At 34.0% G+C, this 14,581-nt stretch overlaps 1 protein-coding gene across 4 annotated transcripts in view; it reads right to left on the reverse strand.

Moving 5' to 3' along the window:
* The window catches only part of LOC112056136 (zinc finger and BTB domain-containing protein 24), a 166,554-nt gene that overhangs the window by 92,198 nt on the left and 59,775 nt on the right, over positions 1–14,581 (reverse strand). For all 4 annotated transcript variants that reach the window (XM_024096502.2, XM_024096522.2, XM_024096536.2 and 1 more), the window contains one exon: positions 13,101–13,169. In XM_024096502.2, the coding sequence (XP_023952270.1) occupies positions 13,101–13,169 (69 nt within the window). The remainder of the gene's footprint in view (positions 1–13,100; positions 13,170–14,581) is intronic.

Below are 14,581 nucleotides of genomic sequence, written 5' to 3' on the forward strand. Positions count from 1 at the left end.
TTTATTGAACAATATTTAGACGTTTTGATCGAAGGATTATTTATGAGCCTTAATCATTGGTGTACCTATAAGTTGGACTCAATATCTTCACGGTTCCATTACTCAAATTTATCTATTATTCAATTCCTGTACCGCAAGCTATCTATTTATTTGGATGTTTACGAGGATGACTATTTTTTTTTAGATGAACAATATAAGTTTTGAATAAAATTACCAAACATTTAAAATTGAGCAGTAAAAAAAGACAAAGTTATTTTTATCTCTTTGACGCTCCGAATCACCGAAACAACATAATGAACTTAATTTTATTGGGAGATTGAGATGCTGAAGTTTAACTATAAATTTATTTTATGATTAGCCGATCAAAAAAAAGAGTTTTACCATAAATAACAATTTCTACGCCGACGAATTCACAACTATGTAACCTAGGAACTAGAGCCAATTTAAAAAATATATATAAAACTAAATTAACCCGAGCTCAGAATTGAATTTGGGTTTTTTTTTTCAAATTCGAAATCAAATCCTCTTATTATATAATTACAAATCCTCTTACTCCACGTGGGCGATACAAGCCCTTTTGAAAGTCAAGTCTGTATCTGTAATCTCTCAACTCCTGTATTTCAGGAAATTAAAACAAAAACATATTTCCTTTATTTTGTAAGAATATTTAAAAATATTCTTACAAAATAAAATCATGTTTGAATATTTAAAAATAGGTAGGTTCATGTTTTTGTTTTTAATAACACAATCTTAAAATAAGAAAACAAAGTCGTTTTTGCTTTGTTTTGCAGTGTTTTACAATTTAGATCTAACGTAGGCGTCCACAAATCCGCATTGTACGCATCGGACGCATCGCATCAAACGGATTTTAGTATTCTTTGTATAGAAAGTCATACAAGTGCGTCCACTGATCCGCATCGTACGGATCGCATCGAATGGATTTTATCTACTGTAAAATTTAAAATCCGTTTAATGCGATGCGTCCAATACGTACGATGCGGATCTTTAGATGAGGATTTTAATAGGGTTTTCATTTATAGATAGAGTGATAAATAGGAAGAAACCTACATAGAGTTTTAATATGCCACGCGGACGTCTTCTTTTTTTTTATTATTATTTACAAGTTAGCCCTTGACTACAATCTCACCTGATGGTAAGTGATGATGCAGTCTAAGATGGAAGCGGGCTAACTTGTTAGGAGGAGGATGAAAATCCACACCCCTTTCGGTTTCTACTCGGCATCGTACCGGAACGCTAAATCGCTGGGCGGTACGTCTTTGCCGGTAGGGTGGTAACTAGCCACGGCCGAAGCCTCCCACTAGCAAGACCTGGACAAATTAAGAAAATCTCAATCTGCCCAGCCGGGGATCGAACCCAGGACCTCCGTCTTGTAAATCCACCGCGCATACCACTGCGCCACGGAGGCCGTCATAAATAGCGTAAATATGATTTTTTTAATCACGGTATTATTTTCAAAATAAATAAATAATAGCAAAGAGCCCAAACCACTTCCGTGTAAGAATAAGGCACGCAACCATATATGTAACTATGTTTAAAATCACCGTTCATATAATCTTACAACGTATCATTAGGTCGGCTAATTCTAGAATTTTTCCGCTCGGCAGAACTCTAAGTGCTAAGCGCTAACCCTGGGCCACGAACTTTCTATTTGAAAGTATTTCTATCTCTGTTACACATACATATCGGTAGATATGTCTACAACTTGATAGATGTTTAGTGGTAAGCTTGTTAATTACCGGCAAATACGAACCAACAAGCAATGTAGAGTTCCCATAATACTCGTATTATGACGCGCGTAGCTGTCAGAGATGTGGATGAAATATTTTTTGATAAGTGCTAACTTCTGGGCCATGACCTTTCTATTTGAGACTTCTATCGTTGTTATACATAAATAGATAGATATTCACTACTGGGTAGTCTGGCATGGCCGGCTAGTCACCACAGAACCGTCAAAAACGTACCTACCACAAACGTAAATAATGACGCGTAGAAGCTGTCAGGGATGTAAATATAGTTAACTGCTATGTTTGGACTCAGTCTTCTGCACTTGCATACGAGTATAGACCAATACACACACAACATACACACAAATATACTTGTATATCCTCCTCAATCGAGATCATTTATAATATAAGTCTATTTATTTTTATAATATGTAGTTTATATAATAGGTTTAGGAAGTCAATTTATGTAGGTAGTTCTATTATTATTTTAAAATAAATTTTTAAATTACTAACTGAAAAATATATTTTAATATGAACAAAATACATTTGAAACATCAAGTTTGCTTGTTCGTAATAACTCTACTGACGCTAGACTCAATTTAGAAGAGCCAGATCCAGGCGATACAATTCGCGGCTTTAATATGGAACAAGAAAGAGCCAAAACGCGGGGTATATTTACCGCTAAACGCTGACGCTGGCAGCATAAACTTAGCGTCAAGCGTCACAACTCGTAGCCTCACACAAGCTGCGGGGTATTTTTACATAACCAATGAGACATCATTACCCGTTTACAATACGTTATTAAATCGTTTTACGCTGCCGTGGTGCTGTTAATTATGATCGCGGTAAATTAAAAAAAAAACTAGTATTGTCAATGGAAAAAATACATCACCACTAACACAATTATAATTGTCATTTATGTAACCTATTTTATTAAAAGAGGATAATTCTATATTCTACTGGTATTTATGTACAGATGAATTTAGATGAGTAAGTAGATAACTTAAATGCATATTTTCAGGAAAAAGATTTATCTATTTAATTTGTATTTGTAATGCGGTTTTTCGTAAATATTATACATCGATCTCCTGTTAAAAAGTGGATGCACAATCAGCGACCAAAAAACGTCCCCACTAAATGAGTGCCAAACACAACTTCTTGGCCCTCAATTCAAGTAGACGCATTTGCAAATTCTACCTTAAACTCAATCCTTAAGGTTGAATTTGGTCTGAATTTGGGATTTTATTGAATATTTAAAGGCATTTATGTATAATTTTCTTTACCAAAATGAAGCGAAATTGGCCGGTTTTTAAGTGAATTTTTTTACATGATTGTGCGTCCTTTTACTATAGGAGGTCAATTATATTATATCATTATTTATCTATTTTATCTATACTTAAAGTACTATTTTATTATAAAGCAGATTTAATAAATTTAAACAGACTGTACTTTATATGTTTAAATGTGTTTGCTTTCTATAATAATCAAATTCATGTTTCAAATTTTCTAAAAAAGGAAAAACCTGGCTGAGTTTGATCCATTTATAATATGAATTACGTTCGCAATAACACTAGTAAAAAAAATTAAATTCAAGTCTCAATTTACTTCAATTTACACCGGACTGTTATTTACAGTACTAAATTCATATTTTAGCAAGAAATACGTGGAGACGGCAAGAGAGCAGGCAAGAAACAGAATGGCGTTCGTTAGCCTCTTTTAATTTCAGCTAATTTTTATCTTTCGTCGTCGCTTTTTTAACGACTATGGGCCATTAGCTACAGTGTACAGCGGCCGTGACGTCTTGGTACTTTAATAGATTTTATATTTTTTTTTTATAAAGAACTTCATAAATGAGTTGAAAAAGTTACAAAGTGTATTTTTTTATAAAACGAATAATCGTTTCTATCGTCACTTCTTAAAAGATATATTTTCCCAGTTTTTATGAAATGGAAAGTTAGCGCTTGTCTACAATTATCCTACAACCGAAAATATTAAGAGACTTCTAAACTAAGTATCTGATTTTTATGCTACAGAGAGTTTTCCCCTAACTGACCATGATGTAGTGAAAATGGTAAACTTTCTGTATTTTTTATGCAACGGAAAGTTGGTGTTTGACATGGTCACCATCACAAGGTAAATGACAAATGAATTTTATAACTTGATTAATTTAAAAGAAAATTAGACCTTGCCTGCAATTTAAATTTAATTTATTTGCAGATATAATCAACAAGTTATAGTTGAATCAAAACAATTAATGAATGAAAAATAGCAATCTATTTTTATTTACATCACAAAGTTCAGAAGTCTCTCTACAAAATCCCTTTCCTAGTAGCAAATAATAAGTTTACTACTTGAGTTTGAGATGTTTAAAAGTATCAAGATTCATTCATCCACACGTAAATAAATCCAATTTTTGTGGAGTTTTTCTCATAATTCGTCCGCAAGGGGATGGATGCTTTCGGCCAATTTGCACTGTTTGTTAAAATTTCACCTTGAAATATATAATTGTTATCACTTTATTTTGTTCAAATAAGTAATATATAGCAGACGCACCGCGGTTTCACTCGCGTAATTTACATTCCGGTGTGAATACGGGAAAAAAATTGAGACGTATCACAATCAGATAGATCATCATCATCATTAGCAATCCATATTCGGCTCACTGTTGAGCATAGTTCTCTTCTCAGTGATGAGAGGGGTTAGGCCAATAGTTCACCACGCTGACCCAATGCGGTTTGGCAGACTTCACACATTGGAGAATTAAGAAAATTCTAAAGTATGCAGGTTTCTCACGATGTTTTCCTTCACCGTTTGAGACACGTGATATTTAATTTCATCTACTTCTCTTCTCAAGACTACTTTTTACTTTTTGACGGCCTCCGTGGCGAAGTGGTATGTGCGGTGGATTTACAAGACGGAGGTCCTGGGTTCGATCCCCGGCTGGGCCGATTGAGATTTTCTTGATTGGTCCAGCCTGTGGTGGCTTTGGCCGTGGCTAGTTACCACCCTACCGGCAAAGACGTACCGCCAAGCGATTCAGCTTTCCGGTACGATGCCGTGTAGAAACCGAAAGGAGTGTGGATTTTCATCCTCCTCCTAACAAGTTAGCCCGCTTCGATCTTAGACTGCATCATCACTTACCATCAGGTGAGATTGTAGTCAAGGGCTAACTTGTAAAGAATAAAAAAAATAAAAAACTAGATGCTACCTACTTTTTCATATCACACAAAATAGGGACGCGCGGGAGCGTCAGCCAAATCGACAATGGCTGACAAAATTTATTTCTCCCTAATAAGCTTATGTCGCTTACAATCACATGTTAATAAGAAAAGTCTAGTAGGTATACCTAAAATGTTGCCAGGTTTAAAAATTGACCACCGAACAGGTGTCGCTATAAAAAAAACTGCAATTTTTTTACGACCAGTAACAAAGTTTTCTAATAATGTCCCGGCCAAGTTAAGAAGAGTGTCTCACCGCTAATTGCGAAATAAATTCCCAAGTTTGTGCCCCAAAAAACGCTTTCCTCCGCGTGAGTTATGAGCCGAGAGAAAAAAGAAAGATAAACTGAAAACTCTTTGGAACGTTGTTAACGCGGTACTTCGTTACTGCATCCAGGAGAAGAATGTTAAACTATAAATAAAATTAATTAGTAAAAAAAGACATTAAATTGTAATTAACATTATATAATGATTTATTTATTTTGCTATCATCCGCGAAAAGTCGACGAACCCACGCGACAACGTCACCCAGGTCCGACAAAATACTCTCAAAATACTTTTACAAAATACTCTCAAAATACTTTTGAGAGTATTTTGTCGGACCTGGGTGACGTTGTCGCGTGGGTTCGTCGACTTTTCGCGGATGATAGCAAAATAAATAAATCATTATATAATCATGATGAACTTCCGCAAAGTAACGCCTGCTTCTATCCAATATGTAATTAACATGTTGAGCCACACAAAAAAAATGTAAATTTTGTAAAACTCCCGAAGGTCATGAAATTATTAATTACACTATCAAGTCATCAATTCTTTCAGTGTGCTTTCATTTGAGACCCCACTCGATTATGTTTGCTGACACTTGGTTATTTACCCACGTTAACCCCCCAGAACTTTTAAACGGCTTAACTGATTTTCATCAAACAAGTCTAAAAACACTCGCAGGTAAATCACCTTTTTTACAAAACAAACTAAATTTAAATCGCTACATCCGTTCGTGAGCTATGGTGCCACGAACGGTGTTATTAGATTTTACATATTAAAATATAGTTAGATCCATGTAAGCGTTAACTTATTTAATCATTTAAAAAAAAAAAATAAGAATGTAAAAGTAATTCAAAATTCCCTATCCAATCTTATTATGCGTTCAAATAAAAAAGTCATCTATAATCCTAGGAGTTTCATATAAAAAAACGGTCGCAGAGAATCTTTCGAAACCTATTAAGTTTAAAAGCCGTCGGGTCGTTAGAGCGGTTTTTCTAAACGTCTTCGAGACGATTTTTCCTCCTCCGGACACTTTTCATAATTACCGACCCTCCCGGCTCCTTGTTACAAGATGTTATGGAGGAACCCGTTTAAAAGTACAATTTCATTAACGTTTTTAACTTTCTGTAACATTTATTTGTATTTTTTTCGTCTAAACTAACATTTTCAACTAAACACAGTCAAAGACGTGACCTCTGCCATTTATTCGGAGGGCGTAGGTTCGAATTTGGTTCAAGGGCATGCACTTCCAATACTTCAGTTATGTGCATTTTAAAAAATTAGTTATTTATATCACGTGTCTCAAACAATGAAGGAAAAACATAGTGAGGAAACCTGCATAACTTAGAATTTTCCTAATTCTCTACGTGTGTGAAGTCTGCCAAACCCTATTGGGCCAGTGTGGTGGACTATTAGCATAACCCCTCTCATTCTGAGAGGACTTGTGCTTAACAGTGAGCCAAATATGGATAGTTAATGGCAAATATTTTAAAAAGGTAAGATTTATTCGTTTATTACGATTTATCTTATAAACTGTTCAAGCGATTTTATAACCACTTTCACCATTAGAAAGCTACATTATCAGCGAGTTGTATAGGCTATATTTTATCCCCGTATTCTCACGGGAACGGGAACTACGCTGATGAAGCCGGGGGGAGTCTATAGTACTTATTTATTATAATATACAGTATAGATTTGTAAATTAGTGAATTATTTTTAACCGACTTCCAAAAAGGAGGAGGTTCTACGTTCGGCTGTATGTAGGTATGTTATTTTTTTACATTTAAATATTATAAGTGAATCTCTTTTTATAATAACCGATCTACGCGAACCCAGGATACATACGATTCAAAATAGTGTAGTTAACCATTGGACCATCGAAACAGTTATAAAAAGAACATTAAATTATTTAAACCTTCTTTTAACTGTTCCGTTTTAAAGTACTTACATGAAAGAGTTGGCGGCAAAAAGTAAAGAAAGCCCTGAATTGATTTACTAACGCGATTCAAAAATGTGTTTAAAGATACATTCTGATACAAGCCTCCCGGAGATATTTAATAAAACATTAGTGACAGATAGGACGGATTTTCTGAATTAAAATCTGAAAGCTATTTATGTTTTCAAAATAGTTAAGATATATTGACTATAAATAGGTTGTAGAAGAAATTAAATATAACGTGTCTCCTACGGTGAAGGAAAAACATCGTGAGGAAACCTCCATACCAGAGAATTTTCTTAATTCTCTGCGAGTGTGTCTGCCAATCCGCATTGGTCCAACCTAACCTAACCTTCTCATTCTGAGAGGAGACTTGAGCTCAGCAGTGAGCGAGTGAGTGAGTGAGGGTTGATATTGAATACAAATGTAAAAAAGGTTTACAAATTTCTTAATTGGAAGTGCATTCTCATTATGCAGCTGTTTGTTAGTCTAAATCTCAAGAACGAGTTCTCCAGTTTGAGTAGATATCTTTGTTAGTTTAGTAAAATTTAAAAAGATAGAAAATTTAGAAAAAACATGAGATCGACAAGAAGAAAAATCTAAATTAATATGAAAATGCCTTTTTTTCTAATTTACGTGGTACACAAGGTGTAATTGAGTTAGGTTGTTTACTATAAATAATATCATTTAGCCGGTCTATCTAACTTTCTAAAAGTTCATATCTATGTATCAAAAAAATAATCAAAAAAGCTAACCTAAAACACACGTCGCGGCCTGAAAGCCGGACGTCAAAATCGTCTCAATTTCGAACGGAAAAACAATCACAAATTTGAATTTCAAATTTGGAACGCGGTCATTTTCTGAAGATTTTTTTCGGAGAGCCGCCCGCAAATAAATCTTGCGGCAATAACAATAAATTCATTGCGGATCGACATGCAAATGTGTATTTTTTTCGACAACGCATATCAAGTGCTTTTGTTATGGAACAAAACGGAATGGAGCTGCTTTATCGTTAAATATTTTAATTTTGGAGCCCTGATAGCCCAGCGGATATGACCTTTGATTGGGAGGATGTATGTTCGAACCTGGTCCGGAACATGGTATTTTAAATTAAAAAAATATGATGATGATCATTTTATCTTTATAGTACTTATTTTAGAATAAACTTACTATTACTCTGGTACTTCATCAGATTTCTTGTAATTTAGAAAAATCGTAAGTTGTGGTAACTTACAAGGGGGTAATAACTTATTCAAACAGTCAAATCCTTCGTGATCTTGTCAGATGATAATTCTGCAAAAACCTGGCGTTCTAAGTGAAATTTTCAAACTAAGACAGTTTCAGAACAAAATAGCTTAAATTTTAGATTTGCGACTACTTTTTTTCTAACAACAAAAATATTTTGACTATTGTAAATGTACCTATTGTTCGTCGAATAACCACTAAATTTGACATTTGAAATAATATCAAAACGGCAAGAAGTCTTACCCGTAAGTCATATAATAAAATAAACATCAATTTGAAAATAGAACATCAAGCGAAACATTGTTTAAAGTCGACTCCACACACGGCGCAATTCGTTCCACTCTACCAAAATATCAAAGTGCTGTACAAAGAAGTTCTTATTTTGTACACTTTTCCGTTTCACGTCAGACGAGGGCGGACTTTTTTCTCCACCTGTGCTTTTTGCGTGTAACACGATGCTAATGCATGTACCCATTTATATGCACATGATAGTAGTTTTGTGAAGTTTATTTGCGCGTTTTTGTAATAGATAAGTTTTTGCTAGTCGTGTTCGAATTTTAAATTGCAGATTAAAAGTTTGCATTTTGTTCCCTAGGGTTTATATATTCGGTTTAATGCACTGATTCCTGCTTGCTAGTTCGTTTTTGTGATGTGTGGTGTATTTTTTTTATAGAGCGATACTTTAGTAGATTACGGCGCCTGTTACGTTCATATTTGTCTACAATTTAATGCATGAATCCGATCTCATCTGGTGGTAAGTGACGATGCAATCTAAGACTTTAGTGTGTTATATTAGGAAAGACACCTATTGTTTATTTAAACAATATCACTGACTGGTATCGTGAGGAAACCTGCATACCAGAGAATTTTCTTAATTCTCTGCGTGTGTGACATCTGCCAATCCGCTTTGGGCTCGCGTGGTGGACTATTGGCCTAACCCCTCTCATTCAGAGAGGAGACACGAGCTCAACAGTGAGCCGTATATGAGTTGTAAGTGATGAGGCTTACTCGTAGTTTACAAGCTCTTTTAAAGCGTCGGGTTATGTTGATAACCTAAGTAAAGTCGAAAAATGAAAATTATTTTATAAGGCTTTGGCCTACCTCGGAATCTCTTGAATAAAGAAAATATTAAATCCTAAATTGACTCAGCTGGTTGATTCCCAGCTTCGGTATTATTTAATCGGTCGTTTCACTTGAGCCAATTTAGGAAATATAAAATCCTAAATTGACTCAGCCGGGTCATTCTCAGCTTTATCAGTATTTTTTCAAGTCAACTGACTTGAAAATTAAATTACTCTAAAAAAATACTCTAATATCGGATACCAAATCTAGATATACGACCTACTACTTATATGTAAGAGGTAAAGTTGGTGGAGTTTTAGGGGGTAATCTCTGAATCTACTGAACCGATTCTGAAAATTCTTTTAACACTAAAAAGGCACGTTATATGTGAGTGTCACAGGCTATATTTTATCAGCGTATTCTAACGGGAACGGGAACTACGTGGATGAAATCACAGAACGTCGGCTACTACTACCTGAAGTTTGGTAATCGTGAGTGTAACAGGCTATACTTTATCTCTCCATTTATACGGAAACGAGGACAACATGGATGAAATCTCAGAACGTCGGCTACTACATTGAGTTTTTTTTTTAAATCGTATAAAGAAATATCAATTTTAATATTAATCATATAGGATATCATATCGGATAATAAATCTACTTCATGCCGATACGCTATGCAAGTTCAAAAAGTGTTTATTTTCGCTCGCTCGCAATAATTCAGCAATATACAGATGTTGTACTGCAAGTGCTTCCTGGATCATACGCGTACAGGCCACCTTTTACGCAGATGGCGCTGCCTCCGACAGCGAAGAAATTGACCAAAAGCGAGCTTGAACAAATTACAGTGGTTCCGTATAAGAAAATAAAACAAAACTGCCACAATGACTTAACCTAACATTATATCAAATACTAGCTGACGCCGCGCGGTTTCACCCGCGTGGTTCCCGTTACCGTAGGAATACGGAGATAATATATAGCCTATAGCCTTCCTCGATCAATGGGCTATATAACACTGAAAGAATTTTTCAAATCGGACCAGTAGTTCCTGAGATTAGCGCGTTCAATCATTCAAACAAACAAACCAACAAACAAACTCTCCAGCTTTATAATATTAATATAGATAGTTTCTATTCATCCTCATGTAATTATGCTTACTTGAAGCAAACACAACATGCTTTTGGGTATACGAGGTAAAATATTAACTTTCTCTAAATAAAAAGAAAAAAACAAAAAGATGATAAAAAAAAATTGAAGAAGTAATCGATCAATAACATTTAAGGAAGCGTAATCATAATACTACTAATTGAGTAACTAAAATTGATGTTACATTCCTGAAGCATCTAAATGTATTTTTTTCCTAAAACCTTTTGCGTTACGCTACAGTGAGGAGATTGTCGGAAATCGAAACTGAACAAGTTACACTGGTACCGTAAGAAAACTACAATGAGGGAGTGCTTTAAGCATCAGGTGATTGTTTTTAGGATCATACAAATAACATTTAGTTAGTGAAAAACCTGGCCAAAAATAAAAAAATCTATTTATTTTAAGTAGGCAAACGTTAAGTTTGACTATAGTTATTTAGAAGTTAGTAGAACCACCAGACCAGAACTTATATTTGAGTAAAAGAAAAACACTTAAGTACAACAAAAAGGTAATTTTTGGTTTTGTGCAATTTAACAAGAAATCTGTTAAGTTGACGTACTTATATATACATGATCACACACACTGTCGCATCGAATGCTAATTGATTTTAAGTAGTCTATCATTTGTCGTGAAAAAAGTACTGTTTTCGAAAAAAAATATCTACCCGTCTGACATAAGAATTATTGACAAAACGTGTGTGTGTAACAAAGTGGAAGCACAAAAGCTAGTTAATGTGTATAAAAATATTAAATCAAGTCGTTAATTTTCGTTTCCTTTCATTTATTTTTCAATTCGTTTATTTTAAGGAGCTTTACTAGGGTATCAACTCTATGCCGGAAGACAAAATCTAGGCACTGAGAATAAGACAACAAAAATACAATAAAATATTGTTCCGGTTTCAAACTAAGCCGTACTCACGGAACCCTAAAAAAGGAACAAAATTACGCGCGAATCTCGATTAAAATAAATTGTTAACACGCCCAAGGCGTTTTATCGCGTACCTATAGTAGGGTTTATTTTTTTATCTTTCGATCGATCCTATGCGAAAATGTTCGCTATACTAATGAATATGCAAGATAGATCGAGCTAGATATTTTATAGTTCCTGTCGAGAAAAAATCGTTTCCCCTACCACCCACAGCTAGGTTCTAAAGATAAGATCAGTACACGATAAAAAAACCTATTTCTTGTGTTCCTTTTTTAAACTGATCAAATGAAGAGTGTTAATGTGTGTGTTTGTGTTATCGTGTGAGGCAATTTGACGACCTCCGTGGCGCAGTGGTGTGCTCGGTGAATTTATAAGACGGAGGTCCTGGGTTCGATCACTGGCTGGACCGTGAGGTTTTCTTAATTGGTCCAGGTCTGGCTGATGGGATGCTTCATCTTTGGCTAGTTACTACCCTACCGACAAAGACGTAGCGAAAAGCGATTTAGCGTTCCTGTACGATGTCGTGTAGAAACCGAAAGGGGTGTGGATTTTCATCCTAATGCTAACAAGTTAGCCCGCTTCCATTTAGATAGCATCACCACTTACTATCGTCTATCAGGTGAGATTGAGGTCAAGGGCTAACTTGTAAAGAATAAAAAGCTTTTGAGTAGTTTTATTTAAATAGACAGTTGAATTTAGAAAGAAGTTTTTTAGGTATAAGCGATGAATTTCGGAAAAGCCTATCTGAAGTTATCAGCATTCCATTATATAAAAGGAATCTCTAACGAATTATCAACGGAGTATATTTTTTTTTCAGTGTTAACTCTAATAAACGGACGTAAAAACTAAACCAAAAGCATATTTTTTTAAATGAACTTATTCTTTCTTTATTATAATTGTTTATAAAACACTAAAGAAGAAAGCTTTGGTGAATGTTCGTTAAAGAGCTAAGTATAACCGAAAGTACCTAAGTATTATTCGGAGAACAACTATTGCTTAATAAAATCGTAGACCCATATTATATAAATTATTATAAATAGTCTAAATAAACTTAGAACTATATAACGAGAAATTGGTCATAAAACCAATACCCCGTATATAGAGGCTACGTTTTGACGGCTATGTTTGGATGCGTGTTTTTTTTTTTATTACTTTTCGGACTCTGGGTTCTAGCTTTTTAGATTCTAATGCACGATAAGAATTAATCTATATTATTTATGTTGCAAGGTTTTAAAGTCGTCGAGCATCTCAATTACCTCTTCTAATACATTATATATTTAATTAGTATTTTTATTGTTTATAGTAGATTTATCAAAGCAAAAAAAGGTATTCTATTCGTAGAGCAATGTTACAATTGAAAAATAATTTAAAAAAGGAATATTAAATTTTAGACTTGAAATGTCCGCGTTCGAATCTTTTTAAAAAGGCTAATCGCTATCAAATTCGTTAATAAAAAAAAACTCGGTTTGAAATTGGAACACGTCAAAAACAGAGCCGCCGCCGCGTAGCCCCTACTGTTGGAAGATAACAATACGCATTGAAACAGGTGCCAACTCACTCGCTGAAGTGTCGACCAGCATTCTTCCAGCGTTCGCTCGCTGATGCTCTGCCCGGATCTCGCTTGTTGCTGTTAAAAACAAAGCGGAAAATACATTAATAAACATAACATAACAAAAAGTATATATATATTACTTTTTAGGCACATTTTTAAATATTAAGCTCGAAGTAAAAAATGGCAAATTAAGAGAATGTATGAAATATTAAACAAAATTCAAATGAATGTTAAAGGAACTTGGTACAGAATCAAAATCATTTATTTGCAAGAAACATTACATTTTAGATACAAATATGTATTTATGTAATAAGTTATACAGAGTAGTTTAAATTCATATTGAATAAGAAAATAGGCCTGCTACAAAAATGTATTTGTTTCCAAAAACCGCAACAGAAACAAGCCATACCAGGATATAAATAAACTAGCATATTTATTTATAACTATTGAAATTATTTTCTTTGGTGTAAACTAAATTATATTAATTTAAAATACAAAAAGTATGGTGTCAATAAAATACAGTAAATACAAGCGACAATCTAGTGAGAAGTGAAACAGTAGTAGGGGAAAACGCCATAACAGTAAATTAGTCACGTGGTTACGTTTAATATGATTAAAATATTTCCTTATATTTATTTAAAGCTTGTTTATTTTGTTATTTTGAATATAAATAAATTAGGTTAGTAATAATAAATTAATAATGTATTTTAATAAAGCATGACATTAATTGCAAATATTACAGCGGACTTTATAAACTATTGAAGGTGAAGTAAGAATTCCAAAAAAGTTTAGATTTTTTTTTTATAATAATAATAATAATTATAAAATCCACTGGGAAGCGAAGAAAAGTTACGGAAACTCATTCAAAATAAGTAACTATAAATATTTAAGAATCATACTTATTAATCTATACTAGTATTATAAAGCTGAAGAGTTCGTTTGTTTGTTTGGTTGAACACGCTAATCTCAGGAAATACTGGTACTGGTAGTTTGAAAAATTCTTTCAGTGTTAGATAGCCCATTTATCGAGGAATGTTATAGGCTATATATTATCCCCGTATTCCTACGGGAACGGGAACCACGCGGGTGAACCCGCTCGGCGTCAGCTAGTATGTATATATTTTTTTATTTTCCTTGAATGAGGTACCTACGTACGTGTCTCATTTGACTACAAATGTTTACTTAAAAACAATATTAAAGTCTTTATATAGCATAAAATGCAAAATAATTCTTAATAGTTAATAGACATTACGTGATATACCTAGATCCTAGAATAAGTATCTGTTCATACTAGGCGGGGTAAAGCCGTAAAACGTTTTTCATAAGGAATATTTGCTATGTATTTTAAATACCAATATTCCTGTTCCCTTACAATTTGTCGTAGATACTGTTATAGAAGTGGAAACGACGATAGTCTAGTGGGCGGGTATCGAACCTCGGACCCTTTACTATGGAGCTATTGAAGCTATGATGACTCTACATTTGTT

Source organism: Bicyclus anynana, chromosome 25 (genome assembly GCF_947172395.1).
Source record: "Bicyclus anynana chromosome 25, ilBicAnyn1.1, whole genome shotgun sequence".
Lineage (NCBI taxonomy): Eukaryota > Metazoa > Arthropoda > Insecta > Lepidoptera > Nymphalidae > Bicyclus > Bicyclus anynana.